This window comes from Balaenoptera acutorostrata, chromosome 11 (assembly GCF_949987535.1).
Source record: "Balaenoptera acutorostrata chromosome 11, mBalAcu1.1, whole genome shotgun sequence".
NCBI classification, from domain to species: Eukaryota; Metazoa; Chordata; class Mammalia; order Artiodactyla; family Balaenopteridae; genus Balaenoptera; species Balaenoptera acutorostrata.
Window position 1 is genome coordinate 32,538,756 of NC_080074.1, and position 27,103 is coordinate 32,565,858.

At 36.6% G+C, this 27,103-nt stretch overlaps 2 protein-coding genes across 10 annotated transcripts in view; one reads left to right on the top strand and one right to left on the bottom strand.

The window, feature by feature from the left end:
- Positions 1-14,253, bottom strand: part of TMTC3 (transmembrane O-mannosyltransferase targeting cadherins 3) — a 63,901-nt gene extending 49,648 nt beyond the window's left edge. Inside the window, exons 1-2 of one of the 2 annotated variants that reach the window (XM_057557608.1) lie at positions 14,074-14,253; positions 12,662-12,767 (exon numbers count right to left, since the gene is read on the bottom strand). The gene's annotated coding sequence lies outside the window, so the exon portion shown is untranslated. The remainder of the gene's footprint in view (positions 1-12,661; positions 12,768-14,073) is intronic. The other variant, XM_007165920.2, reaches the window with a different exon arrangement.
- Positions 14,254-14,263: 10 nt separating this feature from the next.
- Positions 14,264-27,103, top strand: part of CEP290 (centrosomal protein 290) — a 97,164-nt gene continuing 84,324 nt past the window's right edge. For 3 of the 8 annotated variants that reach the window (XM_057557605.1, XM_057557606.1, XM_057557607.1), the window contains exons 1-10: positions 14,497-14,659; positions 15,199-15,328; positions 15,474-15,551; positions 16,534-16,603; positions 16,969-17,015; positions 18,679-18,822; positions 22,967-23,020; positions 23,770-23,922; positions 24,317-24,499; positions 25,154-25,243. In XM_057557605.1, coding sequence (XP_057413588.1) covers positions 15,227-15,328; positions 15,474-15,551; positions 16,534-16,603; positions 16,969-17,015; positions 18,679-18,822; positions 22,967-23,020; positions 23,770-23,922; positions 24,317-24,499; positions 25,154-25,243 — 921 coding nt within the window. In that variant the 5' untranslated portion in view covers positions 14,497-14,659; positions 15,199-15,226. The other 5 variants (XM_057557601.1, XM_007165923.3, XM_057557602.1 and 2 more) reach the window with 5 other exon arrangements.

Below are 27,103 nucleotides of genomic sequence, written 5' to 3' on the forward strand. Positions count from 1 at the left end.
TGGACTTATGTTATCTGATTGGCCCCTGGGGCATAGGAGTAGTTTATGAAACAGATATAAACTATGGTTTTTCTCCTTCCCATTGCAACAAAAGCTTTTAATCTAGAGACTTCATACAAGACAATTCATAACTAAGTCATTGCTTTAGAAAAGATTCAGTGAGGGAATGTTTATAGAGTAAAAAGAACTATATGAACTGGAGGATACTGGAGAATCAACCCTACTATAAAAATAAGGTTTGAAGGTATACTCTAAAAAAACAAGCTGATGAGATACTTTTCTAGCTTGAGTAGTGTCATTAGTGTCACTTTAGTGTTATCACTTGTGGAGGGAAGAATAATGGTCCCCCAAATATGTAAATCATCTGAACCTGTGAATATGTTACCTTACAGAGCAAAAGAAACTTTACAAGTGTGATTAAATTGAGGATTTTGAGATGAGGAAATTATCCTGGATTTTCTTGGGTGGGCCAATTCAATGATAAGAGACCTCACAAGTGAATGAGGGAGGCAGGAGACTTGAAAAAGCAGAGGTCAGAGTGATATGATGGCTGGCTGTGGGCCACAAGCCAAGGATTGACAGCAGCCTCTAGAAGCTGGAAAAGACAAAGAAACACATGCTTCATTCAAGCTTCTAAAAGGACCACAGCCCTACTGACGTCTCAATTTTAGTCTAGTGAGATCCATTTTGGACTTCTGACTTCCAGAACTGTAAAATAATAAATTTGCTATTTTAAGCTACTACATTTGTGTTAATTTGTTATAGGAGCAATAGGAAATTAATACATCACTCACAGAGCCAGAAGATCTGGAACCAGAGATATATCTGCAGGAATTCTGGTCAGACCAGAGAAGAATAGGGTAGAGACCTTAAATCAGATATGAGCTGTATAAGAATATATATATATATATATATATATATATATATATATATATATATATATAACACCTATGGGAAGGTATTGAAGTTTCTTTAGAATGAGACAGAAAAATTTCAGAATACATTAGGCTTTTAAAAGAAATGTTAAACTGAAACCAACAAATCAGAAAGGAAATTAGCTGTACCTTTTGAAGAAGTCTAGTTTTCAATTAACAGAAAAATTACCTAAGAGTTTATCTTGAATCCAGAAGAAATTTAGCATCTCTAAATGGTATGGTCTTGTACACATTATTATCATAAAAAAGTTGATGGTGTGTGTTTAAAGATTGGAGAGATCTGGCTCAACTCCTTCTCAACCACAGTAAAATGACAGTCAATATTTTTTAAAAAAGGAAGGCTATAAATTCACAATGATAAAGACAATTGGAGAGGAGACCACAGCACATTTTGGAAGCTGGAAAGGTAAAATGTTTAATAAGCGACTCAATAGAGATCAGGAAAGTGAATCCTTAGCTGAAGGGGGAAAAGCTGAAAAGTTTTCTGCACTCCTGCCAGCATCATCTCAAAAACTGATACCAAGGATCTCAGGAAGTAGGGCTAGGAATAGATGGACTTCCCGGGTGGGACAGTGGCTAAGAATACGCCTGCCAACACAGGGGACATGGGTTCGACCCCTGGTCTGGGAAGATCCCACATGCTGCGGAGCAACTAAGCCCGTGTGCCACAACTACTGAGCCCTTGTGCTGCAACTACTGAAGCCCGCGTGCCTAGAGCCCACGCTCCGCAACAAGAGAAGCCACCGCGATGAGAAGCCCATGCACTGCAATGAAGAGTAGCCCTCGCTACTCTTCTTAGTATAGTTTTAGACCCCCCAGTTATCTTCTACCAGTTGAAAACAGAATCTTATAAAATTTTATGACATTGGAAACAAAGAGAGGGTACTAAAAACTTCCAGAAAGAAATAATGCAGGTTCCATACCAAAGGTTAGGAATCCAAATAAATCACTTTTTTTACCAACAACGTTAGAAGCTGGGGGGGTGGGGGTGGGGTGAAATTCAGAAAACAAGAAGGGAATAATGATTCAAATTTCTGATGGATAATAATTTCCACCATAAAATTCTATATTAATAAACCCAAGTTTACCAAGTAGAAAGTAGATTAAAAATACTTTAAAACATTCAAGGTCTCAAAAATGTACCTCTAATGTTTTTCTTCTCAGGAAACTAATAGAAGAGATACCCCAATAACATAAGGAAGTATACTAAGAAACGTAAAGATAGGAAAATCAGGAGATAAGGGATGCAACACAGAACTATAGCCATGCAACCAGGTCTACTACCCAGGCAACAATTAGATAGCTCAGCACATTCCTGAATGACAGTCCCAAGAAGATATAACTGACAGAACACCTGATGTGTTTAAACACAGCCTAAAGAACTATTTTCCCTTTAAACTGTGTGTGTGTAATTGTAATTCAGAAAAACAAAACAAGTCAGGATATCCACCATTGGGGAGTGAAAATCAAGTCTTGTGTATGGGTTCAGAAACCTCTCAGGTTGGGGTGACAAACTGCTGTTTGATTAAATGTTCTCACAAAAAGAAACTTTAAAATTAATAGAGGAAAAAAAAAGTAAATTAAAACTATGGTTTTAATACTTTGAAATTATATTTGGGAATAAGATGTATTTGATTTTTAAAGTACTCATAATGTTTAAGAGTATTTACAGCAGACAGCAGAAGCAAGAAGAACTACAATCCTGCAGCCTGTGGAACAAAAACCACATTCACAGAAAGACAGACAAGATGAAAAGGCTGAGGGCTATGTACCAGATGAAGGAACAAGATAAAACCCCAGAAAAACAACTAAATGAAATAGAGATAGGCAATCTTCCAGAAAAAGAATTCAGAATAATGATAGTGAAGAGGATCCAGGACCTCAGAAAAAGAATGGAAGCAAAGATTGAGAAGATGCAAGAAATGTTTCACCAAGATCTAGAAGAATTAAAGAACAAACAAACAGATGAACAATACAATAAATGAAATGAAAAATGCACTAGAAGGAATCAATAGCAGAATAACTGAGGCAGAAGAACAGATAAGTGACCTGGAAGACAGAATGGTGGAATTCACTGCTGCAGGACAGAAAAAAGAAAAAAGGAATGAAAAGAAATGAAGACAGCCTAATAGACCTCTGGGAGAACATTAAACGCAACAACATTCGCATTATAGGGGTCCCAGAAGGAGAAGAGAGAGAGAAAGGACAAGAGAAAATATTTGAAGAGATTATAATAGAAAACTTCCCTAACATGGGAAAGGAAAGAGCCACCCAAGTCCAGGAAGCGCAGAGAGTCCCATACAGGATAAACTCAAGGAGAAACATGCCGAGACACACAGTAATCAAAGCGGCAAAAATTAAAGACAAAGAAAAATTATTGAAAGCAGCAAGGGAAAAATGACAAATAATACACAAGGGAACTCCCATAAGGTTAACAGCTGATTTCTCAGCAGAAACTCGACAAGCCAGAAGGGAGTGGCATGATATACTTAAAGTGATGAAAGGGAAGCACCTACAACCAAGATTACTCTACCCTGCAAGGATCTCATTCAGACGGGCAAATCAAAAGCTTTACAGACAAGCAAAAGCTAAGAGAATTCAGCACCACCAAACCAGCTCTACAACAAATGCTAAAGGAACTTCTCTAAGTGGGAAACACAAGAGAAGGAAAGGACCTACAAAAACAAACCCCCAAAATTAAGAAAATGGTAATAGGAACATACATATCGATAATTACCTTAAACGTGAATGGATTAAATGCTCCAACCAAAAGACACAGCCTTGCTGAATGGATACAAAAACAAGACCCATATACACGTTGTCTACAAGAGACCCACCTCAGACCTAGGGACACATACAGACTGAAAGTGAGGGGATGGAAAAAGATATTCCATGCAAATGGAAACCAAAAGAAAGCTGGAGTAGCAATACTCGTATCAGATAAAATAGACTTTAAAATAAAGAATGTTACAAGAGACAAGGAAGGACACTACGTAATGATCAAGGGATCAATCCAAGAAGAAGATATAACAATTAGAAATATATATGCACCCAACATAGGAGCACCTCAATACATAAGGCAACTGCTAACAGCTATGAAAGAAGAAATCGACAGTAACACAATAATAGTGGGGGACTTTAACACCTCACTTACACCAATGGACAGATCATCCAAAAAAAATTAATAAGGAAACACAAGCTTTAAATGACACAATAGACCAGATAGATTTAGTTGATATTTATAGGACATTCCATCCAAAAACAGCAGATTATACTTTCTTCTCAAGTGCACACGGAACATTCTCCAGGATACATCACATCTTGGGTCACAAATCAAGCCTCAGTAAATTTAAGAAAATTGAAATCATACCAAGCATCTTTTCTGACCACAACTCTATGAGATTAGAAATGAATTACAGGGAAAAAAACCGTAGAAAACACAAACACATGGAGGCTAAACAATACGTTACTAAATAACCAAGAGATCACTGAAGAAATCAAAGAGGAAATAAAAAAGTACCTAGAGACAAATGACAATGAAAACACGATGTTTCCAAAACCTATGGAATACAGCAAAAGCAGTTCTAAGAGGGAAGTTTATAGCTATACAAGCCTACCTCAAGGAACAAGAAAAATCTCAAATAAACAATCTAACCTTACACCTAAAGGAACTAGAGAAAGAAGAACAAACAAAACCCAAAGTTAGTAGAAGGAAAGAAATCATAAAGACCAGAGCAGAAATCAATGAAATAGAAACAAAGAAAACAAAGCAAAGATCAATAAAACTAAAAGCTGGTTCTTTGAGAAGATAAACAAAATTGATAAACCATTAGCCAGACTCATCAAGAAAAAGAGGGAGAGGACTCAAATCAATAAAATTAGAAATGAAAAAGGAGAAGTTACAACAGACATCGCAGAAATACAAAGCATCCTAAGAAACTACTACAAGCAACTCTATGCCAATAAAATGGACAACCTGGAAGAAATGGACAAGTTCTTAGAAAGGTATAACCTTCCAAGACTGAACCAGGAAGACACAGAAAATATGAACAGACCAATCACAAGTAATGAAATTGAAACTGTGATCAAAAATCTTCTAACAAACAAAAGTCCAGGACCAGATGGCTTCACAGGTGAATTCTATCAAACATTTAGAGAAGAGCTAACACCCATCCTTCTCAAACTCTTCCAAAAATTGCAGAGGAAGGAAAACTCCCAAACTCATTCTATGAGGCCACCATTACCCTGATACCAAAACCAGACAAAGATACCACAAAAAAAGAAAATTACACAGCAATATCACTAATGAATATAGATGCAAAAATCCTGAACAAAATACTAGCAAACAGAATCCAACAACACATTAAAAGGATCATACACCATGATCAAGTGGGATTTATCCCAGAGATGCAAGGATTCTTCAATATATGCAAATCAATCAATGTGATATACCATATTAACAAACTGAAGAAGAAAAACCATATGATCATCTCAATAGATGCAGAAAAAGCTTTTGACAAAATTCAACACCCATTTATGATAAAAACTCTCCAGAAAGTGGGCATAGAGGGAATCTACTTCAACATAATACAGGCCATATATGACAAACCCACAGCAAGCATCATTCTCAATGGTGAAAAACTGAAAGCATTTCCTCTAAGATCAGGAACAAGACAAGGATGTCCACTCTCACCACTGTTATTCAACATAGTTTTGGAAGTCCTAGCCACAGCAATCAGAGAAGAAAAATAAATAAAAGGAAAAAAAAAAGAGTAATTAACATACACTTGAGATTCTGATATATTAGCTTCAAAACTGTAATTTGAAATACAATGTTATATAATAATATATATAACATACATAATATTAAATTATTGACCATGCAATTTTTGGATTTAAGACTTTTAGTTGAAAAATATTAAGAATTTAGACAAGTTTACAAATAAATATTGAAATTTTTATAAGACCTTGGGAGTTGCTACAGTTTTAAGTTTAGTTTAGTAGCTTTATAAACGTTGTTTGAGAAAGTTTTGCTTGTTAAGTTAGGCACCTGAAGTCCTGGAATAAAATGAATATACTAAAACTATAAATGCAGTTTTAAATTCAGGCAACTTAACTAAGTTTTAAATGTAGCTGCTTAAGGGTATTCAGTCCTTTCAATTATTATTTATTTGTTATACGTTAAAAAGGGACATGTTACTTTATAAACAGAATAAGATCTGTAGATTGAATTTAAAGGCTTAAAGAACACAAGGTTATAAAATGTTACTTAAAGATACTTGGACTGATCTCATGATTTCTAAATACAATTAGGTAATAAAAAGTTATGCAGTCACTTTAAGTTGCAAAGCAAATTCATTCAGTAATTGAAATGCTCAACTCCAACATAATAATCAAGACCCTGAACTCGATTTAACTTTTGGGGATTGTCCTCTGCTCTAGGCTTGGAATCACTGCGTAGGAGAAGCGTGTTGTTATGGAATGAGGATATGGTTTATTCTTCTCTTTCTTTACCTACATTCTTGTTAAACATAATTTTTGAGCACTATAGTGTTAGAGCAGAATGGAGAGAGAAGAAAGGAAGGAAAGCAAAAGAGCTTACTTGACCAGTATATTCAAGATAAATCTCTTACAGGTGTTTGAGGGTTCTTTGGGGACAAACCCCACATCATTAGGGACTGTCACCTGAAATTCCCTTTATGTCTACTTCCACCTTGGAAACCGGTGGTATCCAGCTTTTCTTTGCTGGGTCCCTTTGCAACCACCACCCCTACTTCCAAGCTCTACTCTCACAAGTGGCTTTTTGGGGCAGAACTTCAGATGAGTCCACAATTGAGCTCATGAGCATGCACTAAAACTAGCTCTCTCCCTTTCTCTCATTATTAAGCTCCCTGGGGTAATATTTTAAAATTCTATTTTCTTGGCCCTTTATAAACTTGGTATGGGTGAGGTGTTTAAGCAGCACCAAGTGGATTTATCAATGGGGTGCTAATCTTCACTGAGTGGATGGCATCGCAAAATGCTTACTGTTCACGACTACCACCATTATGGTTAGTTTTATGTGTCAGCTTGCCTAGGCTATAGTAGTATTCAAACACTAATCTAGGTGTTGTGCTGAAGGTATTTTGTAGATGTGGTTAACACCTATAGTCTGATGATTTTAAGTAAAGAAGATTATATTCCATAATGTGGATGGAACTCATCCAATCAGTTGAATCACCTTAAAAGCAAAATTGAAGTTTCCCTGAGAAGAAACTCTACCTCATGACTGCATTATCAGGTCCTGCTGAAGAGTTTCTAGCCTGCCAGCCTACCCTACGGATTTTGGATTCACCAGTTCCAAAATCCTCTAAGTCCATCCTTTCATATAAATGTCTTTATTTGATATATATTTGATATATGCTTAGTTATCTGGTTTGATTAAAGCTGGATATCTAAAGGGTAGGGGGGGGGGTCTCAGCTTGGAAAGCTAGCCTCTGCTACTTGTGGTCATATCCTTCAATAGGTAGCCTAAACTTCTTTAAATGGTGTCGTCAGGAGAGCCGGAGGGCAAATCCCAACGGACAAGCACTTTTCAAGTCTCTGCTTACCGCGTATTTTTTACTATCAGTCAAGCAAGGTAAACCCAGAAGCAATGTGGGAGAGGTTATAAAGAGTCAAGACAATACTACTTTTGAAGATTCTCCACGAAAGCATATTATGAGAGAAAGGGAGAGAGAGCGCTACTTTTCATGCATGTCATGAGCTTAGTTGTGGAGTCATCTTAGGTTTTGTCCAAAAAAAACCACCTGCAAGGGAAGAGGTTAGGGGAAAGGGAGAGGGTTACATAAGGACACAGATAGAGGGCAGCATAATTCACTGGGGGCCATTATTGTAACAATGTAACATATCGCTGTTAAATGTTAGTTGTGAGAATGCTATAGACTGTATGTTTGTGTCCTCCCAAAATTCATGTTAAATCCTAATGCCTAATGTAATGTCATTTGGAGGTAGGGGGCCTTGGGGAGGTGATCAGGTCATGAGGGTGGAGCCCTCATGAATGGGATTAATGCCCGTATATAAGAGATCTGAGTGAGATCCCTTGCCCCCTCTGCCATGTGACGACACAGTGAAAAGATGCCCACTACGAACCAGCTCCTCACTAGACACTGAATCTCCTGATGCCTTGATCTGAGACTTCCCAGTCTTCAGAACTGTGAGAAATAAATTCCTATTGTTTATAAACCACCTAATCTAGGGTATCGTGTTAGAGCAGAAAAACAGACTAAGAGAGGGAACTTCCAGTTCTTTTTCTAGGCACAGAAGCATATTCACCCAGATGCACATAGTTTGAGCAGATGGAATGACTGATTTATGTTTGCTTACCAAAATGGGATGTCACCACATATGTGCAAAGAATCCAAATGCAATTGAAGACCACTCATGAGCACATTACAGGCATACAGAACAATATAATTCCTTCAACAAAATTGTACTGAATGCTCACTTTTCCTAATACTCCCACAGTACAATTATGGAAAAAACAAGCCTATAGAAAAATTTTATATGAAATCTGGGAATATTTAGTCTGGAAAGGATAGTCTTCTCGGCTCAATAATTTCATGATTATATCTTTTTCAATAAGTAAAACTTTGGCTTGCATAGTTTGTGAAGTCTGTATTCACACTGACTCCTACTAATCTTTCCAGTCTCCTCATGTTGGGAGAAGACAAGTGTCTGCTTGCTGCACACTGATTCCTCTCCACGAGAACAAGGCAAAACAAAACATTTTCTGTACACAGTGGAGACTAAATTTCTCACGGCCATGCTTTATGTTAGAAGCTGGAAAAGTAAGTTACCATTCATTTTCTTGATAAGACAGCATAAAAAGAATGGAGATTAACATTTGGAATATAGGTTGATTGGTACATAGAACAGAGGTAGCAATTATAAAAGGCAAGTCTTTTTTTTTTTAACATCTTTACTGTAGTATTATTGCTTTACAATGGTGTATTAGTTTCTGCTGTATCACAAAGTGAATCAGCTACTCGTATACATATATCCCCATATCCCCTCCTCTTGCACCTCCCTCCCACCCTCCCTATCCCACCCCTCTAGGTGGTCACAAAGCACCGAGCTGATCTCCCTGTGCTATGCGGCTGCTTCCCACTAGCTATCTATTTTACATTTGGTAGTGTATATATGTCCATGCCACTCTCTCACTTCGTCCCAGCTTACCCTTCCCCCTCCCCGTGTCCTCAAGTCCATCCTCTATGTCTGTGTCTTTATTCCTGTCCTGTCCCTAGGTTCTTCAGAACCTTTTTTTTTTTTTTTTAAGATTCCATATATATGTGTTAGCATACGGTGTGTTTTTCTCTTTCTGACTTACTTCACTCTGTATGACAGACTCTAGGTCCATCCACCTCACTACAAATAACTCAATATCGTCCCTTTTTATGGCTGAGTAATATTCCGTTGTATATATGTGCCACATCTTCTTCATCCATTCATCTGTTGATGGACACTTAGGTTGCTTCCATGTCCTGGCTATTGTAAATAGAGCTGCAATGAACATTTTGGTACATGACTCTTTTTGAATTATGCTTTTCTCTGGGTATATGCCCAGTAGTGGGATTGCTGGGTCGGATGGTAGTTCTATTTTTAGTTTTTTAAGGAACCTCCACACTGTTCTCCATAGTGGCTGTACCGATTTACATTCCCACCAACAGTGTAACAGGGTTCCCTTTTCTACACACCCTCTCCAGCATTTATTGTTTGTAGACTTTTAAAAGGCAAGTCTTTCTTGTGAAGTGATTTTGGTCAGATAAAACTGCTCATAAAACAACAGAGATGAAAGGCAGATTCAGGCAAGCGTTCCTGTAGTAAAGCCATTTATAAAATTGTCAGATAATTTCCCTTGGTGAAAACTGAATGATTCAGAAAACTTCACGAAAAATAATAGTGGGTTTTAGTGATTTTCCTCAAAATTATATATAGTGAGCAACTGAACTAGAACTTGAGTTAAATTTCTTGGTTCCGGGCTTCCCTGGTGGCGCAGTGGTTGAGAGTCTGCCTGCTAGTGCAGGGGACGCGGGTTCGCGCCCTGGTCTGGGAAGATCCCACATGCCGCGGAGTAAGTAGACCCGTGAGCCACAACTGCTGAGCCTGCGCATCTGGAGCCTGTGCTCCGCAACAAGAGAGGCCACGACGGTGAGAGGCCCGCACACCGCGATGAAGAGTGGCCCCCACTTGCCGCAACTAGAGAAAGCCCTCGCACAGAAACGAAGACCCAACACAGCAATCAATCAATCAATAAATAAATCTTTAAAAAAAAAATTTCTTGGTTCACAGTTAGGTACAAATATATTTTAGTGCATTACAGCCTAGACCCTAGCTAACTTGTTTCCTACTGCATCCCTGCTGTCTAGCACAGTGTATAAGCCCAAAAATATTGTTAGAATGAGTAAAGTAATAAAATTTAAGCAAGATTTTGCACTTAGTCGGGACTGTAATTGAGACCTGGCTTACAACCTTAACTTCATTAATTATTATGAAATTGCTTAGGTTCTCAGAACCTGTTTTCACTTCAGAAAAATGAGAATAAAACTTGCCATTACGCCAGGTACCTTCAGTTCCTGAGAATATAAATGTGAATAAGAAGGTGAAGGAAGTAAGGGTAGAACAGACCAACACAGACAAAACAAAACTAATAAATAAATAAATAGAAAATAACAGTTGTAATGAATGAAAAAACAAGGAGAAAAATAAGGTGTTGCAATAAAAATAACAGATTACTACTACAAAAATAAATATGCAATTTTAAGCATAGTAAATGACATAATATGTGCTCCAGAAACATTAGCTTTCATCTCTGCCTTCCCCTGCTAAATTATGAATTAAAAACACTGAATGTGGGAATTCCCTGGTGGTCCAGTGATTAGGACTTCACATGCTCAGAGCCAAGGGCGTGGGTTCGATCCCTGGTGGGGGAACTAAGATCCCACAAGCCGTGCAGTGTAGTCAAAAAACAAACAAACAAACAAACACTGAACATGAAGAATATCTAATTCAAATTCTTGAGTAATCAAAGTTACATAATTAGAATATGATGATATTTAATATAGATTGTAAGACTGAAGAATAAGCACTTTACAAGTACTGGTTCCCAGCATGCCTGAGAAGGCAATATAGCAGTTATGAACATATCCTTTAGCCAGAAAGATTCACGTTCCATCATACTATTTAAGTTTGAGCAGAGTATTTAACCTTTCCAAACTCTGCTTTCTTAACTTAGTTGGAAAATGAGGACAAATTAAGCAGCTATTTCATTGGACTGTTATGAAGATTAAATAACGAAAAAGCTATAGTAATCAAAATAGTTTGCAGCTAGCATAAAAACAAACACACAGATCAATAGAACAGAATAGGGAGGTGAGAAATAAACAAAGGAACCAAGAATATACAATGGGGAAAGAATAATCTCTTTAATAAATAGTGTTGGGAAAACTGGAGAACCACATGCAAAAGAATAAACTGAACCCCTATTTTATACCACTCACAAAAATCAACTCAAAGTGGATTAAAGAATTGAACGTTAAGACCTAAAACCATAAACCTCCTGGTAGAAAACAAGGGGGTAAGCTCCCTGACACTGGTCTTGGCAATGATTTTTTGGATTTGAAACCAAAAGTAAAGACAACAAAAACAAAAATAAGTAAGTGGGCCTATGTCAAACTAAAAAGCTTCTGCACAAAAAAGGAAACCAACAAAATGAAAAGGCAACCTATGGAATGAGGGGCAATATTTGCAAAAATATATATATGAAACAGGTTAATATCCAAAATATATAAAGAACTCTTACAACTGAATAGCAAAAAAAAAAAAAAAAAAAAATCTGATTGGGCTTCCCTGGTGGCGCAGTGGTTGAGAATCTGTCTGCTAATGCAGGGGACACGGGTTCGAGCCCTGGTCTGGGAAGATCCCACATGCCGTGGAGCAACTAGGCCCGTGAGCCACAACTACTGAGCCTGCGCGTCTGGAGCCTGTGCCCAGCAACAAGAGAGGCCACGATAGTGAGAGGCCCGCGCACCGCGATGAAGAGTGGCCCCCACTTGCCACAACTAGAGAAAGCCCTCGCACAGAAACGAAGACCCAACACAGCCAAAAATAAATAAATAAATAAATAAATAAATTTTAAAAAATAAAATAAAATTACTCTAGGCATGTAATTCTAAAGTTAAAAAAAAAAAATCTGATTAAAAAATGGGCACAGGAACTTCTTCCCAAGAAGACACGTAATGGCCGACAGGTACATGAAAAGGTGCTCACCATCACTAATCATCAGTGAAATGCAAATCAAAATTACAATGAGATTATCAATTACTTTACACCTGCTAAGAATGGCCATCATCAAAAAGAGATAACAAGCATTGGCAGCAAGGATGTGGAGAAAAGGAAACACTTGTGCACTGTTGGTGGGAACGTAAATTGATGCAGCCATCACAGAAAACGGTATGGGGTTCCTCAAAAAATTAAAAACAGAACTATCATACTATCCAGCAATTCCACTTCTGGGTATATATCCGAAGAAAACAAAATCACTATTCTGAAGTGATATTCATTCAGCATTATTTACAATAGCCAACCCATAGAAACAACCTAAGTGTAAATCGATGGATGAAAGGATAAAGAAAATGTAGTATATACACACAATGGAGTATTATTCAGCCACAAAAAAGAAACCTTACCATTTGTAACACCATGACAACACGGAAGGACCATGAGGGCATTACGCTAAGTGAAATGCCATACAGAGAAGGACAAATACTGTGTGATCTCGTTTACATGTGGGATCTAAAAAAACCGAATTCATAGAAACAAACAGATCAGTCAACAGGTACAAACTTTCATTGAAAAGATATATAATTTCTGGGGACATAATGTACAGCATGGTTTAAAAAAACGTTAATGGGGCTTCCCTGGTGGCACAGTGGTTGAGAATCTGCCTGCCAATGCAGGGGACACGGGTTCAAGCCCTGGTCTGGGAAGATCCCACATGCCGCGGAGCGACTAGGCCCGTGAGCCACAACCGCTGAGCCTGCGCGTCTGGAGCCTGTGCTCCGCAACAAGAGAGGCCGCGATAGTGAGAGGTCCGCGCACCGCGATGAAGAGTGGCCCCCACTTGCCGCAACTAGAGAAAGCCCTCGCACAGAAACGAAGACCCAACACAGCCATAAATAAGTAAATAAATAAATAAATAATTAAAAAAAAAAAACAAACGTTAATGAACAGTGTTTGACATATCATCTTACAGTAAAGGACTAGACAAAATTATAATTTCTACAGATCTGATGACTGTCTTTAAATGTATCTCACAAAATCAGTATATCTGTTTTTATTTTCTACTGAGCTATTTCTACTGAACGGTTTGGAAAGAAATCAATTGTTTTCAAAAGTAAACTTCAATATCAATTATAGGGAAGAAATGAAAGAAAGTGCTTAAAAAAAAAAAAATAAAGATGAGAGGCACTGCTCCAAAGAGTTTTAAATGTCATTTGGTTTTCAAGTCTACATCTTCTTAAGAAAGTTTTCCTAGTGCTGTATCATACTCCAGCATGGCTGAGGGCAGCCAGATGAGCAAAACTTGCAAAATAAAGAGCTGTAAACACCTGAGAAGTCGTTTTCATAGAAAGGCACTCTCCGTCACCAAGCAAGTGACAGCAACAGGGCTGGTGAGTACTGAGGCCCCTTCTCTCTCCACCCCCCCGCAGTGGCCTGGGCAAGTTATAACCTCTCCTCTCTAGAACCTTCCCTCTACACCTACTAGCTCCTCAACCTTCAAGTCCTTCAATCCGCGAAGGTAATAGCGCTACAGGTAAGGCGACCAGGGTCAGAGGATGAGGTGTCCCCAATTCCTCACTCGCCCCCAAACCATGATCGCGGCCCCCAGTCCACTATACAGACAGATTCTGATACAGAAGAAGGCTAAAACTTTTTCTTCTTACAGAGGGCACCACCCGGAGCGTCGCCGGCAAACGCCCAAGGAGAGGGCGGGGTCTTCCCACCTCTTCAGACTCCGGCCCCAACATTAAGAGCTTCTTTCAGCCGGGATCGCTACCCTCAACTCCTCCCCCACCGCTGACCGACAGCCCGACCTCACCTGAGAGCGGTTCCACCAGGGAATGGCTTAGAGAAACCTCGGGAAGAGCGGTCCGGCGAGAGACGCCACCGAAGGCACAGTCATGGTCCGCCTTGTTCAGGCGACCAGTGCAGACACGCCTCGGCCGCCGCGCCTCCCGCCTCGAGGCGGTTCCCCCGCACCCCGGTACAGTCTCAGCCTCCCGCACTGCACGCCGGGAACGGCCTAGCTCCACTTCTCAGACTTCAGCGTCCAAGACGCCCCGGCCTCCAAGCAAACTGCACTCTGGGATTTGCAGTCCTCATCCCAGGCCTTCTCCCCGCCTTTAACACAGAGTCCAGGGACCCCGCTGCGGAATCTAAACGTAAAGCATCACCCACGGTCGTGAATAGTAGGCGACGCTTGCATCCGGGCTCTTGCTCCGGCCTCGGCTAGGTGGGAAATGCGTCGCTTAGCAGCCGCCGCCGCTATTACTCGCTCTAGATCCGTTGGCGGGATCCAGTGTCCGATAGGAACCGCGCTGGGGAGCGGTCAGGCGTGGCGGCGGGGCTCGGCTGGGTGGGTGCGGTAGCTGAGGGGCCGCCTCTGGATGCCAGGCTTGGTTTAGGTGGGTGGATCCTGGAGAGCGCGGACAGAGAGTTCTTCCCGCAAAGGTTCTTTAAGCCTAACGGCCCAAATAAACAACAGCCCCTTAGCCTTTGATTTTCAGTCCATCTGCCTTCCCCTCGCTTCAGGCTTGGTTTCTCGGGCCCAACTGCACTCATTTCAATCGTTTACTTTCTCGCTTTTTTTTTTTTCTTTTCCCCTTAATCCTAGCTCCTGTTTCTCAGAATCAGGGGTCAATTTCAGCCTCCCAAGCATCGAGCGCTTTGGTGGTATGGGGGCGTGGAGGAAGGGGGCACAGAATCTTAGTTCTGGCTTAGATTAGTTTAACCATGGAAGCCGTCATAATTTAGCCGATAAAATATCTGATGATTTGTCGCAACTGCTGTAATTTTGATCAAGGCTATTTTACCCACATATCTGTTATACAATTAAGGAGCCATACCTCTTTGCTAACATCGTGGAGAGTTGTAATAGCATAATCTGTAAAAACAGTAATGCTGTTTACCTTGAAAATGCTAATACCCACTTGTCTTGTTACAGAAAGTAAAGCACAGTGAAAGAATTCAAGATGCCACCTAATATAAACTGGAAAGAAATAAGAAAAGTTGACCCAGATGAGTTGCCTCGTCAGGAAGAATTGGCAGATAATTTATTGATTTCCTTATCCAAGGTACTTAATTGATAAATAATGTATAGATATATACATACAACTATAGTTGTATATAGTCTAAGTTGTCCCTGAAATCACTGGAAGATTTCTTGTATTTTGCTTAAGGGTTATAAAATATGAAATAGTTGCTTTTCTCTTTACTTAGGTGGAAGTAAATGAGCTAAAAAGTGAAAGTCAAGAAAATATGATACACCTTTTCAGAATTACTCAGTCTCTAATGAAGGTTTGTATACAGTAAGTTTTAATAATAGCTTTGACTATTAGAGAAAGTGTAAGAATCTCTTCTTAGATAATTTAATCTCTGTGAAAGTACTTTGTAAAATCTAAATGACCACTAAAAAATGAGATATCTTCAAATGTCAACTGAGAATTTTAGGTGAAAAACATTGCTAGTTTCTGCTCTAAAGTTCCTAAAAGAGTGTGTAGGGGAAACAGAATGGTTATGTTTAAAAAAGCATAAGGAGGTCCTATGTTAATTATGTTACAGTTTGTAGCTGACTACTGTTGGGATTTGTTAGGAGGGGAAGAGATTTAGGTATCAGAAAACTTTATAAAGGTCAAAGACTGATGAGTAGTTTTAGGTAAGTGGAGGGCAGTGGTAAAGTGCTAAGGAGATTCTAGAGCTGCAGGTTACTATATATAAAAACTGGGAATAGAAAGTATGCATGCTCTTTACATTTAAGGAGACAAGTACAGAAAGTTTATAATAGCAGGTTGTAGAGGAAACAATGTTGGGTATAGTTTAGAATAGGCTGTCTAGGGCCTTTAAAGACGTATTTTATGCTATGAGCAATTAGGAGCCATTAAAGGTTTTTGAGCTATAATTGGTAGATACAAAAATATGCCTTAAGAGAGTTAAACTTATGAAGGAAGTTAGACAAAATTATGGACTAGAATAATGAAAATTAGAATAGAATAAAAGAGATAGTTGAAAACATTACAAAGAGAAAAGTTGCAATGCTAGATGTAAGACTTGAGGGAAAAGAGGAATCAAAGATGTTTCAAACTCTTAGGAATCTAGAAATTATAGCTTAAGAAAATCATTTATTCATTCGACAAATGTTTGCTGAATGTCTCCTTGTGCCAGGCATTGCAGGCAGTAAGTACTGGGATAGCAAATACAAAACAAAATTCTTATTTTCAGTGCTTACATTCTAGTGTAAAGGCATACTGAAATAACTTTTTTTTTTTTTCTTAACGTTTAGATGAAAGCTCAAGAAGTAGAGCTAGCTTTGGAAGAAGTTGAAAAAGCTGGAGAAGAACAAGCAAAATTTGGTAAATGCCTTGGGGAAAAGATTATTATGGTGTTAAATAGTGGATTTCATTTATTCACTAAGCAGTGGAGAATTAACTTTAATATATTAGGTTGACCAAAAAGTAAGATCTTATGGACAAATCCAAACAAAGTTTCTGGCCAACCCAATATTTTATAAAATGTGTATACTCAGTTTATTTTGAAAGATTTTTCTAGAACTCCTATTTCATGGATCAGGTACAAAATAGTTATTTTCTTATGTTACCTTATCATTACAATCATGATGGACTCTTTAAAAATTAATTTTATTATTTTATTGAAAATTATTGAAAAGTCTGTTTTGAGATAAATCTGACCAATTGAAACATTTATCTTTTTTTAATAGAAAATCAATTAAAAACCAAAGTAATGAAACTGGAAAATGAACTGGAGGTATGTTCTTTTGTATTCCTTAGGATGTAATCGTTGTAAATATTATTTTCAATTATTATTTTAAAATTTTTTCATTATAATTAGCTGGAAAAATCACTGGAATGTATCTTAAATTCTACTAAGGATTGCACATCCAATTGTGAACAAAATAAAAACATTGAATAACCTCATGGAGGTTATAGTCCAGAGAAATATACAGAGAGATTACTATAACTGAGGTGGAATGAGGCATGTTGGAATTTGAGGAACAGTGACAGAAGGGTGTAGGAGAAGAGGTAGCTTTTGAGAAATCCAAGAGCCAAAATGTATTGTTAAGGAACTGAATACATTGAGATTACTGAGACTGTGGGAAAGAATGGGATAAAAATGGATTAACCTTTATAAGGAGGAAGGACCTTTTTCCTTGGTAAAAGGGAGAAAGGAAGAATGGATATGAACAGAAGCTTTTGATGTTTGTAGGTTTAGTGCCTGGAATTTGAGAGGATGGAGAGGTCATCTGCTAAAAATAAGAGTGAAAGATGTGTGGTCAAATTTTAAAGAAGTCAGATAAAACCGGAAATATAGTAGAGAATGAACTGGAGATTTCAGTCTCTGGAGTCAGATAGTTTACGTTCAAACCCTGGTTTTTTTAGCATGTTAACTCTGTGAATTTAGATGGTTTATTTTCTATTCCCTGTCGTATATCCAGCTTCTAGGGAAATACCAGTCATTCTCAATAAATACTTGTTAAGTGAGTTATGAAGTAAGATCGATTCTGTGTTAGTGTTTAGCAAGGCAACTACTATAGAATAGAAGGATAGGACAGTTGGAGATGTTGGTAAGAAAGTGCTTTTTGAAGGAGGTTAAGAGTAAGAAAAGTTTAGTTAAGGTAGAAGAGTTATAGAACTGTATGCTAGGGAGATGAATGTGAGACAGATTAGATGACTAAAGGATTTTTGATGTTTTTGACTATGACCCAAAGTAACAGGAAAATGAAGCAAAATGTATTTAGTCTGCTGCAAAATTTTAAAGATAATCTCATTTTGGGTGTTCAGTATGGTAGCACTAGCTACATGTGGACATTAGCATTTAAATTAATTACAGTTAAAGTTAAGAATTCAGTTCTTTAGTTGCACTAGCCACATTTCAAGTGCTCAGTAGACACATGTAGATAGTGGCTACTGTATTGGGCAGTGCAGAGAACATTTCCTTTATCCAGAAAGTCCTTTCAGATAACACTGGTCTAAATAGTCAGTGGTATGAGGGAAAGGGCAGGTTAAGAGCACCATGGCTCAGTGGCTAGGGTGGAGGCTCTGGTGATTTGTAGCCTGGTTTCAGAGCTCTGATGCTCAGGGGAAGCCTAGATAGTTCAGCTCAAAGATCGTTGTATGCCTTTGCACTTTACCCTGGTGTCTGTGGCTCAGCGGCTATAACAGAGCCTGAGTGATTGACTGTTAATTCTTCATACTCTGGATGGCTCAGGAAGAGCTTAAGGGGTTGTCAGCCTGTGAACTAAAGCTTAAATATGCTTAATAAAAAAAAATTGCTTTTAAGCAACATGATTTTAAACCTCTCGTGCTGATTATGATAAAATTTAAAGTCAAGATAATTATTTTTGTTGTTGATTCATTTGAATCTCCAGATATAATGGAATTAATTTATACTTTTGGTTTATGACTTTAAGATGGCACAGCACTCTGCAGGTGGACGCGACACTCGCTTTTTACGTGATGAAATTCGCCAACTTGAAAAGCAGTTGGAACAAAAAGATAGAGAATTGGAGGACATGGAAAAAGAATTAGAGAAAGAAAAGAAAGTTAATGAGCAAGTAAGGCACAGTTTTCCAATGACTCTTAACTGTTCAAATTACCAAAAAACACCACCTGTTTATGCTTTTTATAATTATTAGTGACAGTTTCAATTTTTATGTTTTATGTTATTTGTGGGAATTGATGTACGCTTATTGCTAAGGTTTTATGTAAGAGTTCATGTTGTCATCATGTCTTTAAAATATAATGGATCAGGTACATCTAGTGAATGAATATGACCTAGAGATTAATTCTTTATACGTGGAGGTACCTTTTTCTCCGGATCTTAGAATTCTTCACATAAAGTTGATGATTTGATCTGGAATATTGGTATGAAGAAATTAATAGGCATTCAGAAACAATTGATTTGGGCTTCCCTGGTGGCACAATGGTTAAGAATCCGCCTGCCAATGCAGGGGACACGGGTTCGAGCCCTGGTCTGGGAAGATCCCACATGCCGCAGAGCAACTAAGCCCATGCACCATGACTATTGAGCCTGTGCTCTAGAGCGTGAGAGCCACAACTACTGAGTCTGCTTGCTACAACTGTTGAAGCCCGCACGCCTAGAGCCTGTGCTCCACAACAAGAGAAGCCACCACAATGAGAAGACCGTGCACTGCAGTGAAGAGTAGCCCCCGCTCGCTGCAACTAGAGAAAGCCCATGCACAGCAACGAAGACCCAATGCAGCCAAAAATAAATAAATTTTAAAAAAATTTTTGATTTTCTTATTTTTCATAACATATTTTGGGGAAAACGATATTTATTTGTATTTATATTAGTAGTAGACTTGGAAATTAATCTTTTAGTGATGTATTCAATAATAATTTTTTAATTTTCAGGTGTACCTCACTTTATGTAATATGTAGGTTCTTAAAAAGTGTTAATCTCACCATTTTGTAAATCAATTCATATTTTAAACCATGACATGTCATCTTTTATACAAGCATAGTTTATTATTACCTCTTATGTTATACTTGTTATTTATAAAATAATTCATGCAATGTTCACTTAAATTTAGTTTGAGGAAAAAATTATTTTTTTGCTGATAAGTTTGTATCTCCTGTCAGAAAATAGTATGCTTTCTTTTTTTGCCTTAGCTGTCAGTGAACTTAGTCCAAAATCTGGTGCCTACATGTATTAACTGTCCCATCCCTGGTGCCCAGAAGCTTTTTCTACCTTTGTGTCCTTTATAAGGTCAATATTGTATCACATCCTGATAATCTTATTTTGTCCATTGTTCTCTTGGAAATAGATGGTTATAAATTTTAAGTAAACGACATTGATTATGAGGTAACATTGCTATTTAAAAAGAATTCATCATAGACTGATTTGTAAGGAAAAGCATCCCCATTCTTGATATATCTATTTTATTATATAGTTTGGAAGTCACGTAAAAGTGAGCCACCTGTACAGTTTTTGCAGTGGAAAAAGTATGGATTGATGCCACCTGAAGGTTAGGAATAAGCTCTTAGAGGATTATTTGTTTAGTTGACTCAGTGAAACATAACAGATCTATAGATTTCTTAATCATGAAGGGTCCAACCTATGCTATACAGTAATAGAATTGCTTAGGGAGGTGTCCGTGTATGTGTTTTTCTGGGCTATTGTTCTTTTGTCTAGCCCATATATTAGTCAACTTCTCACCATTGATACCATACACTGTTAGCTAATCAGAACCACCATGTCCATTCATATCTTAAACTACTATCTTCATTCATAGGCACACACACAGACAACTTGAATATATGGCTTATGTACCTTTCCAGCTGCTAGATTTCTTGAAGTAGAATATGGATATGAGTTGCTTTAGCAATTTCTTCTTTGCCCTTAACCAGTCATTCAGTTTTACTGAGTACTTATAGCATGCCAGAGACTGTGCTGAATACTGAGGATACAGTGGGCAACACTATTCTACTTCTCAACGATATTCACTGTCAATAACAAAGGTAACATAAGATAATATGATAGTCTGGGGATACATAAGGATATAAGAATACTCTGGAGTACTCTGGGGAGGTATACCTGAGTCAGTCTTGAGGTTCAAGAAGTGATCTGTAAACTGAGACCTGACATAAGAGTTAACCTGGAAGAGGGAATGGGATGTAGGTGATGGTTAAGGAAAAGGCATTCTGGGTAGAAGATACAGTGTTTACTAAGACCTAGAGGTAAGAGATAGCATGGTGTATTCAGGGAACTACAGTTATTCATTCTGGCTGGAATATAGGTAAAAATAGCTGGTGTAGAGTCCTTACTATGTGCCAGATACTTTATATGCATTAATTCATTATTCCTCATTTGATACTTATATGAGAGAGGTGACATTTCCCCCAGGCTACAGATGAAGAAACAGACACAGAAAGGGTAGGTAATTGCCCATGGTTACACAACTAATAAATGATAAAGCCAGGATTTGATCCAGATTTGCTCAAATTCTGTGCTCTTATCTGCTGTGCTACCCTACCTTTCCAGCTTTAACATTTATGATCCTCTAGAGAGATAAGCAAAGGCCAGTACCTGAGGAATTTGGTCCTTTTTCCAAAAAGGAGCCAATGAAGGATTTTGAACTCAGGGATATCATGATCAGATCTGTACTTTTCAAGTTTACTTTCCTCTGTGGAGAGTGGATTGAAGGGGGCCAAGACTAGTAAGGAGACATTTGTGCTAAGTCAGTGTGGTGATGGACTAATTAGTGACTGAGGGGGATTAGGGACATAGACATGTTTGAGGGATGTAAATGTAATTGGTTATGATGAATGATTGGTTGTTGGTGAAGAGGAAGGAATGGGTAGTCCACCTAATTTTCTGGGTTGGGCCACTGGATAGGTAGATAGCGCCATTCACTTAGAAGTGACACAAGGGGAGTTTAGAAGGTTTGTGATTATTATTTGTTTTGTACCTGTTGAGTTTGAGGCCCCTATGGGCATATTCAAAAAGGATATCTGGATAAGAAACTCGAGAGATACTGGGTAGATGATAAGAATTTGTGGATCATCAGCATAGATACTGAAGCAATAGAAGTGATTGTAAGGCAGATGTCTGAGGTATAGAAATGACTAATGCAAGAGGAAGAGGTGCTTCAAGGAACAGCCCAAGAAAGGACAAATATCAAGAGTATGATGTTTCAAAACCAAGGGAAAGGAGCATCAGTAGTATTAAATGCTTTAGCCTTAAGTTCTTGACATGTCTCTTCTTGTTAAAATTTTCCAATTCACAACAGGATGGGACTGTTTCTTAACTTCCAGATGATAATAATAATAATGGTAAAATTCTAAGATTCGTATAGCACATTGCATTTTATTATGAACTTTCTTTAAACTTTTATTTTTGAAAACTTCCTTATCTTCATAAAGATTGTAAGAAAAACAGTAAACACATACTCTTCATATAGGTTCACCAGTTAACACTGTGCCACATATGCTTTATCTTTGTACACACAGACTTATTCTCCTTCTCTCCCCTCCCCTCCCCTCCCCTCCTTTCTTTTTTGCTGAGACATCAGAGTTAATTGCAGATATCATGATAGTTCATACTTAAATATTGCAAATGTCATGATATATCATTCTTAAATATTTCAGTGTGTTTCCACTGAAAGGAGAGGTATTTTCCAATATAACTACTTATATAATTAGTATACTCAGGAAATGTAATATCAATTCAGTACTGTTATCTAATATGTAGTCCATAATCAGATTTCCTCTATTGGCCCAATAATGTCCTTTTAGTCTCCCCACCCAATATCCAAGCATCCATGCTTCTTTTAACCATTATGTTCTACTGCTTTGTATTTCTAAGTAATTTAATGCTCACTGAGAGCAAAGCGTATTCTAGCTCTGGTAATAGAACTGCAAAATGATGAAGATCTTGGATGGAAGACTACTCATTATTAGGTTTTACGCTGGGGGAAGAGGGTAATGTTTTGTTTTCTGTATCCTTTGGTTAGAGGTTTTTGTTTTTTGTTTTATAATCTTTTAAACTCAACCTGCTTCATCCTTCCTAATCCTTAGTTAGTCAGTTTTCAAAATTTTGGCATATTATTCATGTCTTGGGTCGACATGAAGTCCTCAGTAGTTAAACATTCTCTGCGTTATTGGAAAGGAACTGAAAACCTGGCATTACATAGAACTACTGCTGACTTTTATCTTATTTGTTTTTTGCTGTTTTAGTTGGCTCTTCGAAATGAGGAGGCGGAAAATGAAAACAGCAAATTAAGGAGAGAGGTCGGTAAAAAATTTTAGTAGTTGTGGTGGTTCAACACAGATACTTACTAAAAAAGTGTTCATAAATTAATTCTGTAAGCAGAACTGGAATCGTCTAAGTAATTGATGTTTTCGAACCGTGATTTTATGATATGACTTTGTCTTAGGGAAATAGAAAATAAATTGAAAAGCGAGGCCTTTAAGTACTACATTCATCTCTTAGGTCTATGTGGGTAAATCTTGCTTTGTTTTTTAAGCTGTTCTTTGCTAGTTTGCTAACTGAATATATGACTGGATTTCTGCCTTATTTCCTCTTATTTTATCTGGCATTCTTTTAAAACTTTTGTTTCTCATTAAATCATACAAATTCTGATTATTATTTGGTTCTTCTGAATCAAATAATGTTTGTACATTGTTTATCCTGATAGTGCTTATCTTTTTAACATAATAAAAAGTTTTTTTTGTTTTGGCTGGTAATTAATATTCTTTCTTTCTTTGATTATCCAAAATAATATCTCATTCTCCTAAAATTTTTTTTTGTTTTCTTTAATTTCTCATTATTATATTTAATTATATATTGCCTTTCTCATTTCTAATTACCTTTTTCCTGTCCTCTTCTGGAGAACAAACGTCTAAAGAAAAAGGTGAGGCTTTAAGGGTGGTGAAACCTTGGAATTTTAAAGATGTGTTTTGAGATCACTATACAGAGGGTGAAATTTTGTTTCTTTGGGTAGTTTTTTTAATAGAATACTGTGTTAATCTGCCTTCAGAATGAACAGCTTCGTCAGGATATTATTGACTATCAGAAACAAATAGATTCGCAAAAAGAAACACTTTCATCAAGAAGAGGAGAGGACAGTGACTACCGATCACAATTGTCTAAAAAAAACTATGAACTTGTCCAATATCTAGATGAAATTCAGGTAAAATGGATAGAAGTCATTTCAAAGCAATGATCTTTATAAAACTTTAATTTCATTATAATATAAATCTAGTATTTAGCCCTACATTTCAATATATTTAGTATAAATCTGCAACTATGTATTTGTAAAACATGAAATAAATTGCATCTTTGAAGTTGCAAATCTTGCAAATTCGTTCTTGTTATATGCCTATCTTGGGCATTGTTTAAGAACTAAGATTCTTACTTACACTTTTCTTGATATTTAATTTGATTTAACTGACCAACAGCAATTGATACTAAATATCTATGAAGAATTCTGTTTTCTCCAGCAGACACTTATGACTCCATTTAGTATTAATTTAAATTTTAGTTTCTTAAATTGTTTTTAACTGTAGCATCTTTACCTTTCTTAGACTTTAACAGAAGCTAATGAGAAACTTGAACTTCAGAATCAAGAAATGAGAAAAAATCTAGAAGAGTCTGTACAGGAAATGGAGAAGATGACTGATGAATATAATAGGATGAAAGCTATTGTGCATCAGACAGATAATATAATGGACCAGTTAAAGAAAGAAAATGATCATTACCAGCTTCAAGTAAGAATTCCTGTTAGACTGACTTATTTGGGCAGACTTCATATTGCCTCATTACTATTTATTTGAAACTCAAAAGTACTTTTAACTTTCTAGGGTATGAATTTTTGTCTTATGCTCTAGTATGTCATCTTATACTGTAATATGTTGCCATGGTAATATATTTGTCTCTATGTGTTTCTCTAGTCCCCTTACATATACCCTGTAATTCCTGCCATGTAGAGTATATGGGTGATACCTGAATGAATGTGTAGATAGCAATCCTGCAAATTTTCTGCTAAAGCCTCTTAGAAGTCCTGTGGACCATCAAGCTTAATTTTATACCTTAAAATAAATATACTCTAAATATCATAGAAACCAATATATTGTTTACTACTTACATGGGATTAAACCTGTTTAAAAAATAGAGTAATACTTAAAAATACAATTCTCTAATGACAAAAAATAATTATACAACTGTAAAGATGCACAAACAATTAAAGGTCATCTTAACTACAGAACTGCTCCCATAATGAATATGCATTTGTAATGTATATGTATATATGTGCATGTGTATGCTTATCATGTGTGTAATATATGTGTAAATATTCATATACAACAAATACATGTATATTACACTAATTTGCAACAGTTCTTGAAATAATTGTTGCCTTTTAGGTGCAGGAGCTTACAAATCTTCTGAAAGCAAAAAATGAAGAAGATGATCCAATCATGGCAGCAGTCAATGCAAAAGTAGAAGAATGGAAGGTGCTTTTTTCAATTGCTATAATAGTTTTTTCATTTTCATTTTAGATTTCAATTTTTTAGTCTTAATTTTCTTTAAAGTTCTTGTACTAGTTAATGACATTTTTATTAGGCATTTTTAAAAGTGTATTAAATGTTTTAGCTAGAAAACTCTAAGAACTGTTGTGTGTAGACCTCTAGCTTATCTGTTGTTGAATGAGCTCTTCTACATCAATGAGTTAAATTTTAAATTTTAAATTTTCTGATAGAAATCTAAGTCTAAAATATAATATGTCATCTAAAATAGATAATTATAAATAAAATTTAAATGTTTTCACGTAAACCCTAGGTACCTTATATATATTAGTTATATAGTTCCAGGTTTAATTTTAGTTTTTCTGACTCTCCTTCCATGTTAGATTAATCAAGCTATTGGCATTCAGTGGAAATGAGAGTAAGGAAGTGGATCAGGAATGGAAGTAAGGGAAGGGATCTTTCAGAATCACCTGAGAAGTCTTTTCAAAAATCTGTTCCTCCTCACCACTCTCTAACTCCAACCATAACCCCCAGCCTTACCATATCAGAAGTTAGGATTGTGATGATTATATATTTTGAAAAAATTCTGAAATGATTCTGAATAAATCTAATTTTAAAAGCTATCACTTTTATAGTCTTTGTTTCTAACAAGGTTCACATAAATCTTGTTGGCTATTTGAAATGATCATGTGGGAATCTCAGCTAACCTATATTTTAAACAAGAGCAGTAGCAGTGGAAATGAAGTTTATAGAATCAATCAGAGGTCAATAAACTTTCTGTAAAAGGCCAGGGAGTAAATATTTTAGAATATTTGGTTTCTGGTGTATCTATTCAACTGTGCTATTATAATATGAAGGCAGCCATAGACAATACATAAATAAATGAGCAAGGCTGTTTTCCCAATGAAACTTTACAGAAGCAGGCAGCAGGCCAAATTTGACCTATGAGCCATAGTTCACCAACCCCAGGAAAAAAAAGAGTTGTTTTTAATCGTTTTAATTTTGGGGGAGAGATGTTAGCAAATGTATTCTTCTGCACTTTGTTTTTACTTAGTATCTTTTACTTAGTTTATATCAGCATATATGGTATTACTTTGTTCTTTTTAATGTAATTTTTCTTCGTAGATATGTATGTTATTGATTGCCTATTATGTGGCGTTTAGGAGCTTTCCAATTTTTGCTGTTAGAAACAATGTTTTAATGAATATCCTTGTATATTTATTTTTTAAATGTGTATCTGTAGAATAAATGCTACAAGTGTAATTGTGATATATATTGCAAATATATTCCTCTAGTTTGTCACTTGTCTTTTGGCTTTATGGTATTTTTTACTATGAAGTATTTTTTTTTATATTGCATAAATTTATTATTTTTTATGGCTTTTGGCCTTTGTATCCTAGTTAGAAAGGATTCTGAGTATAAAATTATTTTCTCATATTTTCTCTAGTATCTTCTAGTTTCGTCTTTTACATGTAAATCTTTGAAGCATATATTATTTATTTTGGTATGAAGAGTGAGATATGGATGTAACCAAGCTACTCTGTTGTCTAAACATCATTTATTGAATATTTCATTTTTCTCCTACTAAAATACACTTCCATTTTTATTACATACAAAACTGTTGAATTTGAATTTATTTTGGGACTCTCTTCTTTATATTGATTGATCTGTTTTCTAACCATGTACACTTGTTTTAATTATTATGCTTAAATATTTGAAAAAGCTGTTCTCATTATTTATGTTTTTTAGATTCTTACAAATGTGCTTTTTAAATACAAATTTTAGAAATAGTTCTTTAAAATATTTTAGTTATTTTATTGGGTATATATTAAATTTATAAATTAATTT